This window comes from Mizuhopecten yessoensis, unplaced genomic scaffold (genome assembly GCF_002113885.1).
Source record: "Mizuhopecten yessoensis strain PY_sf001 unplaced genomic scaffold, ASM211388v2 scaffold3855, whole genome shotgun sequence".
Taxonomy (NCBI): domain Eukaryota; kingdom Metazoa; phylum Mollusca; class Bivalvia; order Pectinida; family Pectinidae; genus Mizuhopecten; species Mizuhopecten yessoensis.
Window position 1 is genome coordinate 55,640 of NW_018405253.1, and position 16,059 is coordinate 71,698.

The window sequence follows — 16,059 nt, forward strand, 5'->3', positions numbered from 1 at the left end:
GAAAAAAACAGTGTCCAATACGACAAATCCTTAGTCATGTCGATAAAAGACTTCATACCCGTGTTGGCATCTACATTGAAAATGGCCAGAAGCTGATGTACAAACATACAAATTGCTACAATATTTTAAAAGTAGGTTTATTTCTTTTTTTTTTTTAATTTTTTTTTGTAGGGAGTTGTGCATCAGAATAGTTTTTGAAGTCTTGAACCCCTCTTGTTTATAATGATTTTTTAAGCCTGGCTTTTAATTTACTTTTAATAACTTTCAAAAACTAATTTTAACATCTGTGCCAATCATAGCCTGCTTTGTCCTTTGACACCAGCTTCAGTTTTAACTCGGAGGAACAAAATTTCAACCTTCTGTAAAAGTTACTTCAAAAACAACTAATCTGTCACATCCATAAACAAATGACATCTTTTGAAATGGCGTTTCCTTTTTTTCTTTAATTTTCTTGTACTTGCATACACATAAAACACAAGCGCAATGTCACATGTTTTATTTGTTCTTTTTACACACTTTCATATCCATATAAGTAACCGACACTTTTACAAGAAATGGTAAAATAATTTCACATAATGTACATTAAAAAATTCTACAAGAAGCCATGATTGACATAAAGGTTACGTAAAATTCCAGCGTCAATTTATATTATCAGTGAAAGTGATGACTTTTATACAACAATAACAACATGGGCATTCGGATCAGTAAAATATCCACTCATGAAAAGCAAGAAATGTTTTGAAAATGACAACTATGCTATCCAAGTCTGATTTAAGTGATGATGACTGAAGACTAGACATTGTTCTTAACATTTCAAAATGGCCTTCGACCAGGTGGAGGAGGTGCCTGTCTAGGTGCTACTCCTTGCATCCCCATCTGTTGACCATACTGGGGTCTCTGCTGAGGTGGTGCTCCAGCAGGACCGTGGCCACTGATCATTCCTCCAGCCATCCCGCTGAATGACTCGCGTGACAATAAGCCCTGTTGCTGCTGCGTGTGCTCAGGACGAGACATCAGTGGGGCCCTTTGTGCCATTGTTGGCCCTTGGGGCGTGGAGATGGTCTTCAGCAAGTTGGGCCCACTCTGGATGAGGTTGTCAAGTGCCTTCTGAACACTGGGACTGTCGAAATTGATGAGGGATGACATACCGCCCTGCCCTCCTTGCTGTGATGCACCATTACCCATAAGTGGTGCTGGATGGCCTGACCGTTGAGGAGCCTTGGGCAACCCTGCTACCTGGCCAAGTTCGCCAGGGCCATTTAGAATACTGAGGATCTTTGCCTGTAGCTCTTGTTGCTCCCTTTGTAGAGTGGCCGACTCTTCTTTCCTCTGTTCTCCATAGCCTCCCCGACCTACAACACAAGTAAACAATTGTTATCCAAAAACAAAGTAGTCCTAACAAACAAAAGTAATACTCTAATCTTAGCTATCATTCAAACATATTTAATATTAAACCAATACTGTTTCATACTTTTTAACACTGTGAAGGTAATAAAACAAACATGCGGTTTTGAGATCAGCCACTACAACCTCCTTCACTCACTCTGTAGACAAACGAACACTCAATTACCGGACATGCAAAGAAAAATACCTACCATCTTCCATCCTGGGCAAATGACGGCCATCTGCTCCCATTTGCTTCTCTCGTCTTTCATGAAGATATGATATAACTTTATCTAGCTCTTCCACTGTCAGCTGTCTACTGTCGGCCAGGAGATTCAACAGATATAATAAATCTGAGCTAGGGGGTACAAAGGGGCCAGAACTCCTTGCAGCGGGGGCAGCAGGGGCTGGGGCGGCAGCAGCGGGTGCCGCGGGGGCTGCAGGAACGGCCACGCTAGCTTTCTCTCTGGACGTTTTGGTGTATTGATCAAAACTCCGACTGATCAATGTTACGGCATCTTCTACTGGCATATTTCTGTGTTCTATACAAAAATCAAAGACACATTCAAAGAATCAAATACACCATGAAAACTTTATTAATCATGTTTAAAATCAGTATCAATCAACATTAATGCATAAAATTCATCACCTCATAATCAGTTGTTCCAGTATTTAATCCATAAAATGTTGGTGTTACTTGTGCACTTTTATCATGATATTTTTTGTTTACCTTCTGCTGGTCACATTATCTTCTTGTGTAAATTGTTAAAAAATATCTCGAAAAGTCCGAATACGTGGTTTTTAAATTTTGCTATATGATCTTTTTTATAATCGATTTATTTTTAAAACAGTGTCACACATTTACATCGAACCACTTACGGATGTTTTACTTTTAAAGTCTTGTTGGCAATATACGCTGAAAATAGCACGTTTCTAATATTACGAGCAAGCGCAGAGCTGCAGAATTCGTTTTACTGACTATAAAAAAGCCGACTATCTTTTTTTATTTATTTTATTTGGACCAAATCACAAAAGTCCAGTTGTGATCAGCTTCGATGTTTTAAGTTTATATTTCTTTAAATATTTGCTAAATGAAATATTTTTATGATCTGTTTAAAAAAAAAGGTTTTATGAAAGTTTATTGGGTATAAGATATATTGAATTTTTTATAAACGGATCGAGTGACATGCATTGTTTTAATCATCCTGTTTCATTCCGTTTTTCTGGGTTTTTATATTATTTCGTATAATCATTTTAATGGCCTTGGTTACAAAGGGTTTCATTCAGTATTGAAGTTTATTTCAGCGATCAAATTTTTACTGTTAGGGGAAATTCTGACAACACAGAAGAATTTGTCAGAATCAAAGCCGTCAAATGTCTTGAAATATTTACAGTTTTGGTATTTGTGCACGATTAGTTGTTTCATATGAATTAAGATAAACTATTTCAAGGTATATGAACACGACAATGATGGCCGGCGTGTTTTGTAAAATTTTCTTCCAGGTATGCTGCAAATACTGCTGAAGTCAGAAGACAATGAAGAAAATACCGCAAAGTTTTTCGTAAAAGTTTAAAGTGTAATCAACCACGGTTATTTTTCTCTGATAGGTTATACATTGACTTCCTCTAAAACACAACCATTTCACTGTTTACACATCCTCCTGCCACGTTTTAATCGGTATAGGTTAGCTTCCACAGTGGTGATGGTATGTATTTAAAGTTTCTGAACAGGACAGCAATCTCAATGTGTACTACAGAAATGGTATTACTAAACCTTCAAAATAAGAACATCTGGGTAACAACAATATTCACAACAAGCTCAATCTTTCAGAACTGAAAGCTGAGGTAGGTTTGTTGAATCAAAATATATATTGGGATAATATAATTCAATTCACAAACACACATGGTTCAACAATAAGACTGACATAACTTGTATTGAATTTCATTATGGTGTCTCTGCCAAGCACACAATTTTGAACTCCCAATTGTAACAAGAAATTTCTCTCATTCTGTTAACACTGTTATATAGTCTGCATCATACCATCTGATATTTAAGGGACTAAACAGCCGAGTCGTCAGTATTGTAAACATACTTAAGTAAGAACTTTGTGCTGTGATCAGCGTGCACCGATCTGTACACCCCAAAATTGTAACCTACAACTGAAGTTACTAGCACTTGTTGTCATTACTGCCAGGTGTTTTCAATGCTACAATCACATATCTGTGCTAATAAAAGTCTGTTTACAGTACTGGTCAAGGATGTGTTATAGGAGATAGACAGTACCATAACCATAAAAACAAAACAGTACTTACCTTGCGGTGTCCCATGGAGTATGTTCAGCGTCAAAGACTGGTGCGCTTCATTTTGGCTGTTTACAACAATTGCAAACAAGACATTTCGCTTTGTAGCCTCCTCTATCATCTGCTGAATTGTGCGATCTTCAGAAATCACAACAACTTTGGAAAATAATGGGATTGCCTTTAACTTTCTCTCCAAAAACTCAGCGTAATTCCTACAACATCAAAAGCAAGAAGACTTCATCAACATGGTATCATTCTAAATAGATCACTTATTTCAATCTTCTTTCCTTATCCCGATGAATGTTTCTCAAGTCTAAAGGTCTGGTTAATGTATGAAGTTGAAGTGAAATTGATATTTTACGAGTGTAGTCAAATATCATTTTTTCAATGCCAGAAAATAAAAATAATCACATTAACATCATCATCCGAATTATGCAGTTAATTCTTATTCCTGTACTCTATAACATGAACCTTGTGCTGTGTATTTTTTATCATAATTTTTGAAGATGAAGTTGAGTACAGTGAATGTATGAATGATTTAACATTCAAGTTCAGATGCAAGCTTTAGCTGTTGCTTGAAGCTTGCATCTGTGAACTCATTTATGAAGTTGAAAATATGAAAGAAAATTCCTAATAAGCTGTGTATCTCATGAGGCTGATCAAGACTTACTTAAGCTGTGTGTTAAGGATGATAACTTCACAGTCAATGGGAAGAGTTCGTTTTGGTGGTGGAGGTGGATCATAAGCTGATGGGTAGGGTTCTCTGAAGTAGGGATCTCTATAGGGGTCAGCATAAGGATCTCGTCTTGGTCTGCAATAAAAAACATATATTAAATACATTGTTTGATTAATAAAACATTTCCCACTTTAAATAAGCTTTAAGTGAATTAATTTTGCACAAATTGCTTTGCTGAAGTAAAATTTTAAAAGAAAAATATAAACTTTGGAATGATGTAATGATTAATTCATTAGGCGATGTGTGTAAAATCAAAACATATCTTTTACAACTCAATATTTTGACAGTTTTGGAACCGCTGCAGTATATTTATAAAATTCATTGGATATTGAATACTCCTGCCGTTAAAATATCTCAAAATATTTTCGATGTTCAAAAGGACTTTGACTATTGTGGTTTATCAGCAATAAATAATTAGATCTAAACAATACACTTACACTCTGTAGGGATCATCTCGATATCTGTCAAAGTAGGGGTCATCAGGTGGGGGTGGACGTCTGTAGGGGTCACGGTCGTAGTACGGGTCATCCCTACGGACAGGGGGTAGGGGTAAAGCAGCATCTCTGTAAGGATCTCTGTACCGGTCCTCGTAGGGGTCACCTCTCAGGGGTGACCTTTCCCGTTCAGGAGGCAGGGCTCTGCCACCTCCCGGTGGTGGAGGGTAGCTGTCAACACATAGAGGATCTTGTATAAATGTTTCCAACAGGTTGAACAATTCATGTGTTAAGAATCATTTTATTAGTTTCAACATACAGGCAGTTACACAGTAATCCTTACATTATAAGCAGCAGTATATGACAGTCTATTACTAGAAATAGGGTCCCCAGCAGGTGCTTGATATTATATAAATGATAGGACTATGAGTTTTGCTAGTTAGTTTGTTGGTGTTAATTGCCATCACAACAGCTATGGTCAGATGAAGATGGTTACCACAGATGATGGGGTCACTCAAATTAACACACTGACACACCCATATAATGTATCAAATGTATGGTCCTCTTTTTCTGAGCAATCTCAAATTCTCAAATCAAGTGATAAGAAAATTCAGCATTAAAATCAAGATATCTGCAATGTGGCCATATTTTCCTTTGATCAAGCTGAAAATGAAACATGCACAACAAAGAATCACGAGGAATCTATAGCTTGAGTTTCCTCTGGCCCCAACACAAGACTTAGAAATTTTGACAGATAGATGTCTGGTGTGGGGCCAGAGTGCATTATATTACTATGTAAAAGCGTGGAATTCTCTAACACCGTTTGGTATTGGAGAGTTTTGAGGTACTGACAACAACAAATCTGCTATGACACAAAACATACCTCACATAAATTGATAAATGGATTATTTATTGATCCAAAACTGCCCTTATTATCACCAACAGCTGCTACATTCCATCAGTAGAGTCCTTGGTTTTTCAATGGTTCAAAATTTTCTACCTGAGCGACGCCATTTTGTAGGTTATGCAAATTACATGAGAGTGACTAATCAACAAAAAGAGGCGGCCCGGAGCACTTCAAAATAAAAATAAAAAACTATTCCCTTTTCGGTGAGCTAAAAAACCACAAAAACACAGTATATATGGCAAAGCAATCCACAGTCCCCCATTAGTAAAGATTTCTTCATTTACCAAGCTGTACACCTATCTAAGGTTATAGGTCACAGTAACATACTTCTTGTACTCCGCAGTCCGCCAGCCAAGACATACATGCATACCAAACCTGATTACTCCAGGTGAAATAGTATCGGAGATATGACCCAAACAAACTTTTTAAAAAGGTTGAGGTCAAAGGTAAAAGCATACAAGTAGGTTACAATGACCTACTTTTTGGACTTGACACTGTGTCATCCTTAGTCAAAGATGTACTTGCATACCATATCTGGTTACTAATGGTGAAATTGTCTAGAAGACATGCCTCGGACAACCTCTGTGGACGGATGGAAGGACAGAGTATAAAACCTATAGAGGGTGCAGCATGTGGGAGTTGTAGTTATTGTAAAAAAAAATCTACAGTAAAATTCTCCAGTGTTTTGCCAGTAATGGGACAGAAATCCTTAAAATGAAAACTAATATCATTTCCTTTGGAGTTAGAGACAAACTTATTGTATCGTTCTAAAAGTACCAAACTGTGGGGTTGTAACACAATTTCTTGCATACTAGACCAAGATATTTGCATTTCCGGCGGTACTGGAAAATTCAATCCGACCCACAAGTTTAGATCGCTTACACGCACAGACTGGCGGTGGAATTATAGTGACCTTTCGGGGTCACGCTATTCTTCGTGACGTCATACTATGACGTTTTTGGGTCAGTCTGGGTCATTGATGCCATTAACAATTGCCATCCGTGCGGCATATGCAAATGAGAAATGTGCAGACATTCTACAACTTTACTAAAAGAGCAGCTGTTTTTACGGGTTTTAGGTAATAAGCAAGAAATAGAATCCATCCCTGATGTGAGGTAAGGATAAGGTCATTCAAACCCTCGGGATAAAATATTGAGCAAAATACCCTAGGCAAAGCCTTGGGTCTCCTGCTCAATGTTGTATCCCTTGGGTTTGAATAACCTTACCCATACCTCACATCAGGGATGGATTTTATTAATAATTGAATACACAAATAAGATTTACACAAATCAACAGTGACGTGCATACTACAATGAACATAATTGTACTTGATCAGGCCACAACACTGGTTCACATGCAATTTAAAACTGAAATTTTAAAATCCTGTTTTCTACCTATGACAAGTCAAAACCATACAGCATAGGCCACTTCTGTTTTACAACTACTTCTAAATAAAGCATGGCAGGTCTATAACTAGGTATCAGGGATCTTTGCTCATCTTTAACAATCAAAGAATAACATTTTTTTGTATTTGAATGATAATTGCTAAAAATCCAAAACGGAGGCATTTTTGCAAATAATAAAACAGCATGCAAGGTGTTTGATTGCGCCAGTGAGCATATTTCAGTTTTGATCCTTGGTTCAAGGCTAACAAAATTGAGCTCAAGGCTAAAATATGCAGACTTTATTTATTTTTTACTTTTGTAGACATATTTTCTGAATTCTTTTAAGAGGATTCCAATAATATACTATGAAAAATGTCCAATTATATATAGCTCTATTGACCATTGGCAGATGTAGCAAAATTACAAAATCATCCACATTTCCTGGATAATCTGAAAGGTAACAACACATGCATTTAGATACAGAGTGGAAGCCGATACTGAACACACTTAACTGCTGGCCTGCAGTTACCTTTCCTTATCAGATGGATCCACTGCCCCAAGTCTAAGTGGATTCAACCGCCCATCTCTCCCAAGTAGAGGAGGTGGCAATCTAGCAAGGAGAGGCACAACAGGACTTCAAAATACATCATCCCTTCAAAGTAGTTTGAATACATCAACTCCCACAACAGTCATACTACACCTACACACATCATGAACTTATCAGGCATAATGCATTTGGCAATTGCATAGGTGATTTACGGATGTGGAACATCCGAAATCTTCAGCATAGATCTATACATTAACACACTAGCGGTCCTTGGGAAAGTTCCATATTTTCCAAAATAGAGCAAATATATATAGCGGTTCTAAGCACAGTTTCACATAAATAACATCCATGGATAACAGTGCCAATATACCAACACTCATAGCAGTAATTGGAACCATTCTATATACCTTTCAAACAGTGTCTATAATGCAAAAATATCAACATCTAAATCAGTCCCTGTCCTCACCAGTGTCAATTGCTACATCATTGCAGTTTCATATACATCACTTAGCCTCAATATACCTGCCAAGGACCGTCAATGCATCAACACAAATGGCAGTTCTTTGGGCAGTTTCGTAAGCTTCAGTGTCAGTGCATATCAACAGAAGTGTGAAATGTGACCAGGATAGATTTATTCATTTAATGTCAATATTGGTTTTGTGTAGCCGAGGTGTGGCTCATAGCATGAGCTACTGATGGTCCTCTGTAGCCAGTGAGTGGCACATTGATGGTCCTCTGTAGCCAGTGAGTGGCACACTGATGATCCTCTCTGTAGCCAGTGAATGTTATGCTGCTAGACTATTATTGTAATGGAGCCAGTATTTGGCACACTGACTAGGCTACTTACTGATCTGGTACCAGTTTGTGTTACTGTGACTTTTGGCTTTGTGTACATGTGTGGCATATTGCTATGGCAACTGATTCTGTTAAGCCAGTGTGTGGCACACTGGACTGTTACTCCTCTGTAGTAAGTTGTCATACTACAGTGACTTATGGTATTGTGTAGCCAGTGTAGCTGCTTGAACTATTAATCTTGTTCCAGTTTGTAACATACTGCTTGGCTATTGGTCGTGTGTAGCCATGTATGACATAGAGGAACTCCTAAGACACTCACCCTCTGTCACGGTCACGGTCACGATCACGGTCACGGTCATAGCCTGCAGGGGGTGGTGATCGTCCTCCAGGTCCTCCTGGGGGTTTTGGAGGGCCTGATCTCCTACCAGCCATTGCCATCTTGACGTCTACAAAAATAAAGCCAATTCAACATGGTAATATATTCTGTTCTCATTTTATACATTATGTATGTAGAACATTGGGAAATTCAACATAGGATTTATGAAAGGGGTCTATCTTACTTTCAATTCATAACCCCTTGGGTGACATTTCACTTTCTTCCCCAAACACACACACCCATGAAAGAGTCCTGTATTACCATCATCTGAGAGGAGTATTTAAAGTCATGGTAGTCTGAAGGTGTTTGGCTATATAAAATCACATCAGACGATGAAAAGAGATGTTGTGCATATTGTGTCTACATAATTTTACAGTCCAAACATGCATTCAAGTAAAATGTTTAAGTGTGAAACAACTACATCTTTTTGGTAAACACTTTGCTCTGTAATCTGACAATAAGCCTGCTGTAACTCTGCACTGGTAATGATGCATGTGAATCCCGTCCAGATTCAGGTTGACTACTTTGTGTTTAATGAAGTATGACTGGTCGAGAACCAACATTCCTGGGAATATTCCTGTTTCTCAATGTATCCAAAAAACACTATACTTTCCTGTAGACGGATTGTCTAACAGAAAATTCAAAGTAAATTTCAGACATTTATAATTGTAAATGGACCCAGATGGTGGTGGCCAGACTAAACAGTGACATCATCTGATTTGAGGTCACAATTACTGTTCCTCTCATGAATACTAATAACTTCTTATAGCTCACATATTGTTTGTTTCTTAGGGTCTCCCCTTCACAGTGAAACACATCTCGAAGTTCACTGATCAATCATTCTGTCGACCATTATAAAGTCATACATAAACAAAACCAGTACTTTTGGAATGGAGCCTTTGACTGGGAAAATGTGTTGCAGTAATCCAAACTGGGATTTTTTATTAATTACACCAACAATTTTGTTTTGTGTTGTTTAAAAGACTTAAGACCCCCTTATTCACAATATATTTAGAATTTATTCTGGCAAATAATGTCACTATTTTTCATCAGAGACAGGGCTGTTTGGGACTGAAATGATCCAAAACAAAGCCCTGCACCAGTACCAGCTACACAAATCTATTAATTTGAGAATGGTCATAGTTACCGATTCGCTTTCCTTTCAGCAATCCTCCGTTCTCTACCTCTACGGCTCTCAGTCCGTCGTCTACCTTCTCAAACTGGACAAACCCAAACCCTCGCTCGTGGATCGAAATACCTACAAAAATGCAGAAAACGATAAAATCTCCTCATTAGTTCTTGCTTTTAGTTTCGGACACATCATCAGACAATTATGATCCATATTTATCTTAATGGTCATCTACGATTTTTCCATCAACTTTTTCTTTTTCCAATTAATAGGGAAGATTAATTCATATGTTGTCCTAAAAAATATTTGAAGATGAAGTTGAAAATCTGGATCATGATTTTCTGAGGAGAAAAAAGCACTGTCCTTTTTCATTAATTTTACTACAATGTGATTTTGCAAGATATATATAAAAATTTTGATGAAAACAAATCTTTGCATATGTGATAATATAACTTGTTATAAAGTGTTACAGCTTTCTAATCATATTTTTATAATTTGAAAATGAAAACCTTTTCCACATTAGGTGATATGTTAAGCAAGTATGTATGCATTGTGAGAATAATTAATTCATTATACTTATAACAGAATTCATGAGCATACTGGTACATAAAAATTCATAAGACTTTTTTTCATTTTTTTTTTTTTTATATATTTTCATTAAGTCAGTGCTTAGTTTATATTCCTATTACTTATTATTAACATTAAAATGTTTACTACATATATATATAACTGATCTGTGAATAATTACTACCGGAGTCAGCTGCTAATAATTCCCTGATATTTGAGTTAACTCATTCACCCCTACATTCATCCTCGATATCCAGGGGTTACGCTCACTTTCGCTGTCTACACCCCTGGAATTTGTCATAGCAAAAAATTGAAGGCTCAGTGTGCGCCACTTTGTTGATGAGACAAGAAGCTAGGTTAATCCTTTAATATACATCAAAAGAATCTTGCGGTTACGTAACAGTAAAAATTAACAGGCTTTGAAGTCGGGCGTCTATCCTTTATAATCTTCAAAGGACAGGTATCAGCCTAATGATTGGTCATTTTTTTTTAACCGAGACCAATCAAACAGCTATCTTCATGCCTTCAATTTTGCTTTGACATATTCCAGGGGTGTAGAGAGCGAAAGTGAACGTAACCTCTGGATATCGAGGATGTCCTACATTTTAAACTGGACTTGTCCAGGCTTTGAGTTGGTAAGTTTTCAATGTGACGTTAGGGGTGAATGGGTTAATTTGAGGAAGTAGGCAATAGTTACAGACTTGGTAATACAATACATGAGTTCAAATTACATCTGTTGATCAAACATGTACTGTACAATATTTTGAAAATCCCGTATTTTTCATTTTAATGCTTAATAATCTCAGTGTAACTTAAGAGGTAGAAATGTATGATATTGTGCACCTTCATTTAATGAATTCATACATTGAACAATGAATTTATATACATAAATATATAACAATTTTAACAACATCCTTTTCCCGATTAATGTTATGGTCTGTATTTTTAATCAGGGCCTATTTATACTTCTATGAAGTAATCAGTCATGTACATGTTTTTATCATGGATTGAGAAACACGCAGTAAAAGTTGAATACCATACCTATACTGTCAGCACATTTAAGCACTAAATTGAATGCTTCATACTTAAGCCATGGACGATATAAAAACGGTAACGAAATATCACGATAAATGGTTTACTCCGGTGAGTGAATGACAGCAAAATATCGCGTTTTGCATTTTATGATAATTCATGTTATTTCAAATCTTAATCCAATAATATTCAAATTATGCACATCCCATTCCTGATTGTATTAATTATACAACACTTTTTCAAACATAAATCTTGCAGAGCACACACACAGCATACACATAGGCATACTAATGTTTATATCATAGAACATGTCTCACCACCAATGCAACCTACTCAGTATATACATGTATATATATAATAGCACTGCCAAGTTTAAACATGTTGTTTATTATTTTAGTTTATTAACAGTTTTTGATTTTACAGGGAAGAATATGAGAACCAATGTCCGCATAATGAAAGGTACAGTGTAATGGGGTCTATAAGCAACTTTAATTCAAGGTTCTGACAATGGCCCACCTAGTGAGTCGAAACATCTAAACATTTAATAAAACCTGCTGATAATTCCCATATGATTCTGATATCTTTCTTTTTTCCCCTTTCATCATTTTCATTTATAAAATGACTGATTTTGAAAACAAGCAAACTGACATTTAAAATCCGATTTGAAATCAAACACACACATCCAACACACTTTCAATTAAAGATCACAAGAAAACACAACCATAGTTTTTGTCAGAACACTTTATTGACAAGTCCTGGTGCAGATTAAAACTGTTGATCATAATGGCAGCACCTATGCACAGATTGCACATAGATAATATTTCATCTGGAGCAGAATCACAATAGTTATACTTGTCAAATATATTTTGATGTAAATTTTATTTCATTTTTGCTCAAAATAATCATGTAATGAGTAGTCATCATAAGAAACTGTTTATCACTGTAACGGAAAGATAAAGCACCTGTTTCTTGTCATTAGTCAGTCTACAGGTGTTCACTTTAATATGCACGGGTTAATATAAAGACAAGATAGCCTACTGGACCAGTTGATTTTTATGCCAGGTAGCCCAATCAACTAATTACCCAAATCATCAATGTCCAATGTATTAATTTCAATAATTTGCATAATTTTGTTTTTAGATCAGGTAATATTTGAGTAAAGTCACTTTTTTGGGTAAAAGTCAAAACCAATTATCATAAGCTAGGGAACAGACTTCCTGCTATAACCAAATTTCGATTGGAAGTTGATCATATAAATTTAGGTACATACTTTTAATTGATAGCTATATGCAGTAAGTGTACTGTCAAACACAAGAATAACAACAGTTTTGTTCTCAGCATAACCACTAAACCAGTGATCTGTCATGAAATAAATATTTGAAAACAATGAACACAACGTTAACCTGCCCTGTCATGCTCGTTCATGACAGCTCATTTGAATTTGACTTACTAAAAGTTGGCCTTTGATTGTTTACTTGAATAGCATAAAATGTAGTAACTAGTACGTATATCATGTATGTAGCCACCCAAAGAAACTACATGGCTGTGGTACGGCCTACCTACAGCACATCAAGATAAAAATTTGAAGTGATGACATTGCCTTGATTATATTTGAATTAGCATTATTTTTTTTTCATTACAAAAAGGAATAGAAGATAATTTTGACACCTCAACATCCATTTTGTGATCTTTATAAAGTGTACCCTTAGTGATTTGCTATACAATTACGCTAGTGTGAATGTCATGATGGCCTCCATTTCGGAGATATTTCTATTTTTCTACAGAACACACCTTTGCCTCAACAGAGATCGCCTCAATACGGTTAGCCCATATCTGAGACATCACAAGTTCACAGCCTTTTACATCGAACTCCCAAGTTATTCAAATATGTTCCTTCATCAGTAACTGCTGTATACAATATTTAAATGTATAAGGAAAGTGCTACATACATATAAACATTAATTTTTACAATTTAAATTGTATATATATACAATACATTGTCATTATCAGCATGATCTGACTCCTCAAATTTTATGTAAATTCGCAATCTGAAGCTGTATGGCTGTTCTCGCTCTTGCCTTTACCTTTAATGGTGGCCTCTACAACTGTTGAACTTTTGACGTCGCAGTCAAAAAAGTATCCAATTCACCGGAAGTTATGATTATGCTAATTAGTCATTGAAGGTCAGGTTAAAATCGTACATTTCACAGGTCATTATCTCGGCATTGAGCGACTCATTTTCAACATTTTCTTTTTTCGGATAAAATAGCATAATAGTATTTATATTACTGTTTTTACTCAGGGTGCTTTGATGTGTCTAATTGTTAGCGGTCCGGTTTCAAGTCAAAGTAACACTGTGCTGGAAGCAAAATGTAAGAAACTTTAAATTTACATTGTACAGTTGTCGATTTACAATGTGGTAGGTGATGTAAAGTGATGCTATTAATAATACTTTTGAGGCCAATTCTTACAAGGATAAGAAAGTCCCATATACTTTAAATATTACAGCAACCTGTGTATTTGCAATCTCTTCATGCAATGTTTATACAATGCTGATAAATCGGAAATCAGCAGGGGTTCATCTTTCGTTAACTTTTGATGACGATTTTGGTAAAGCAGGTTTTGGAGTCGTCTATGATCTTTCTGACTGGGACTTGATCAAAGCAACTCGACGTTCTCTATATGCAATCTCTTTATGCATGACTCAATAAAATTTCAAATTTCAAAATTACTTGACTTTCTGTTAAAAATGTCCTTTACATTCTCATTTCCTGTAAAACATCTAAAACACCCAAATTAATAAATCAAAATGTATTTGCACAGAAGTAATAGGCATGCGAAGTGATTTACTTCAGTAACCTAGGTTACCAAGGTAGTTTTTTACTGGAATAACCCTTACCAATTTTCTTTAAAGTATCAGCTTTAGAGTTTTAGATCAATTGGAATAAGTAGTGATAGGCAGTCAGTTCAAGTCATAATTGATAATCTGTTTGTAATCGGAAGTAGTAAACTGATTGATGATTGATTATATATATGCGAAACACCAGTGAAATTATCAAAAGTGTTAACCACTTTTACGGACCTTATCACAACATATTGAAAATACTTATAACCCAACGCTGTAATGAACTCACATCAGATTATCACTGGACAACTGGGAAGTCTATATAAAAACAGCACTTACATATAAGTGGCCATAGCAGCATATTTATGTGTACACACAGTAGGTGATTAATTGATTCCAGTTTACTCCTACAGAGGTACATACACATTTGATTTCTTTCGAGGGGAGTCACTGGCGGATGACGACGCTCGGGATCAGTGTTTTCAAAAGGTTTACCTGTATTTCGAGTTTTAACCTCTACTTTACACGACACATGGTATTTGGGTGCACAGCGAAATTTAACCCCACCCCCCCTTAATTTGTACTGAAAACGAAACCACGAAATATTGTCCCTCCGAATTTAAAGCGCTATACAGTACCTGGGTATTAAATAATTTTACAGTGAATACATTTGACACTTTGATTTCAATAATGAACAGATTATATCGTGTATGGAATTTGTAATCAATAATCGGAATCGGAAAGGGCAAACCAGTTGATTTTAGATGATAATCGATCATCAGCCCATCAGTAGTAGTGTCATAAATGTCGTGATACAATTCATGTCGCCGTCAAAAGCAATGATCATCATACAGTGATACAAGTAGACATTTTAGTGCAGATTTAGGATGCATTGTAGGGAACAATTTAATAAGATATTTTTTCTTCTTTGCTTTCAGTTTCCATGATTTAAATGGCTTATTTAATTTCAACAATATATGTAAAGCCATTTAATTTTCATCACACACAAAATTTAGAGCAGTTTTGATTTTTTTTAATGTCCGATCTTCCGAATACGTCGCAACGTTTCCCATGAGATTTTCGAACATAAATTATTTTCAAAGAAGAAAATTATCCATGGAAACGAAAAATTATGTTTGCTGTTGCCGATTAAAAAGTGTAAGATAACATATTGTTGCACAAATCGATAAACGCAAATTATGTTTTTGTAAGGATAAAAAAATATCTCTGTAAAGTATATAATTTTCACTCACATTCAACCAGGGACGTATAGTGAAGGGGATTAGCAACTCCCTCTCTGCCTTACCAATTTTATGACACGTCAATCTAGACTTACCTCCCCCTGATTCCGGAGCAGATAGCGAGCGCCACCTATCTCAATTTTGACAAAGCAAGATGGCGTCGATACCGCTTCGTTAGATTCAGAAGTTGGTGTGAAAACAAACCAATCTCGATAAGTGTTCTTACGTCTTTTGTTTATCCCATTGTTATAAGCTGATTGTATTACTTTTAATTGATAAAATCTGTGGTATCATAGTAATTGATGTCTCGTTTTTGGGGTATATTTTTCTATTTTTAAACGCGATGTAACGCGTGGTTCAGAGTATTGTGGTGGGCGTCGA

At 36.1% G+C, this 16,059-nt stretch overlaps 1 protein-coding gene across 5 annotated transcripts in view; it reads right to left on the reverse strand.

The window, feature by feature from the left end:
• Positions 1–423: 423 nt before the first annotated feature.
• The window catches only part of LOC110448171 (nuclear receptor coactivator 5-like), a 21,903-nt gene continuing 6,267 nt past the window's right edge, over positions 424–16,059 (reverse strand). For 4 of the 5 annotated variants that reach the window (XM_021494275.1, XM_021494270.1, XM_021494272.1 and 1 more), the window contains 8 exons: positions 10,012–10,122; positions 8,808–8,934; positions 7,676–7,756; positions 4,858–5,085; positions 4,355–4,495; positions 3,697–3,896; positions 1,596–1,925; positions 424–1,352 (listed from right to left, as the gene is read on the reverse strand). In XM_021494275.1, the coding sequence (XP_021349950.1) occupies positions 814–1,352; positions 1,596–1,925; positions 3,697–3,896; positions 4,355–4,495; positions 4,858–5,085; positions 7,676–7,756; positions 8,808–8,926 (1,638 nt within the window). In that variant the 5' untranslated portion in view covers positions 8,927–8,934; positions 10,012–10,122 and the 3' untranslated portion in view covers positions 424–813. The remainder of the gene's footprint in view (positions 1,353–1,595; positions 1,926–3,696; positions 3,897–4,354; positions 4,496–4,857; positions 5,086–7,675; positions 7,757–8,807; positions 8,935–10,011; positions 10,123–16,059) is intronic. The other variant, XM_021494274.1, reaches the window with a different exon arrangement.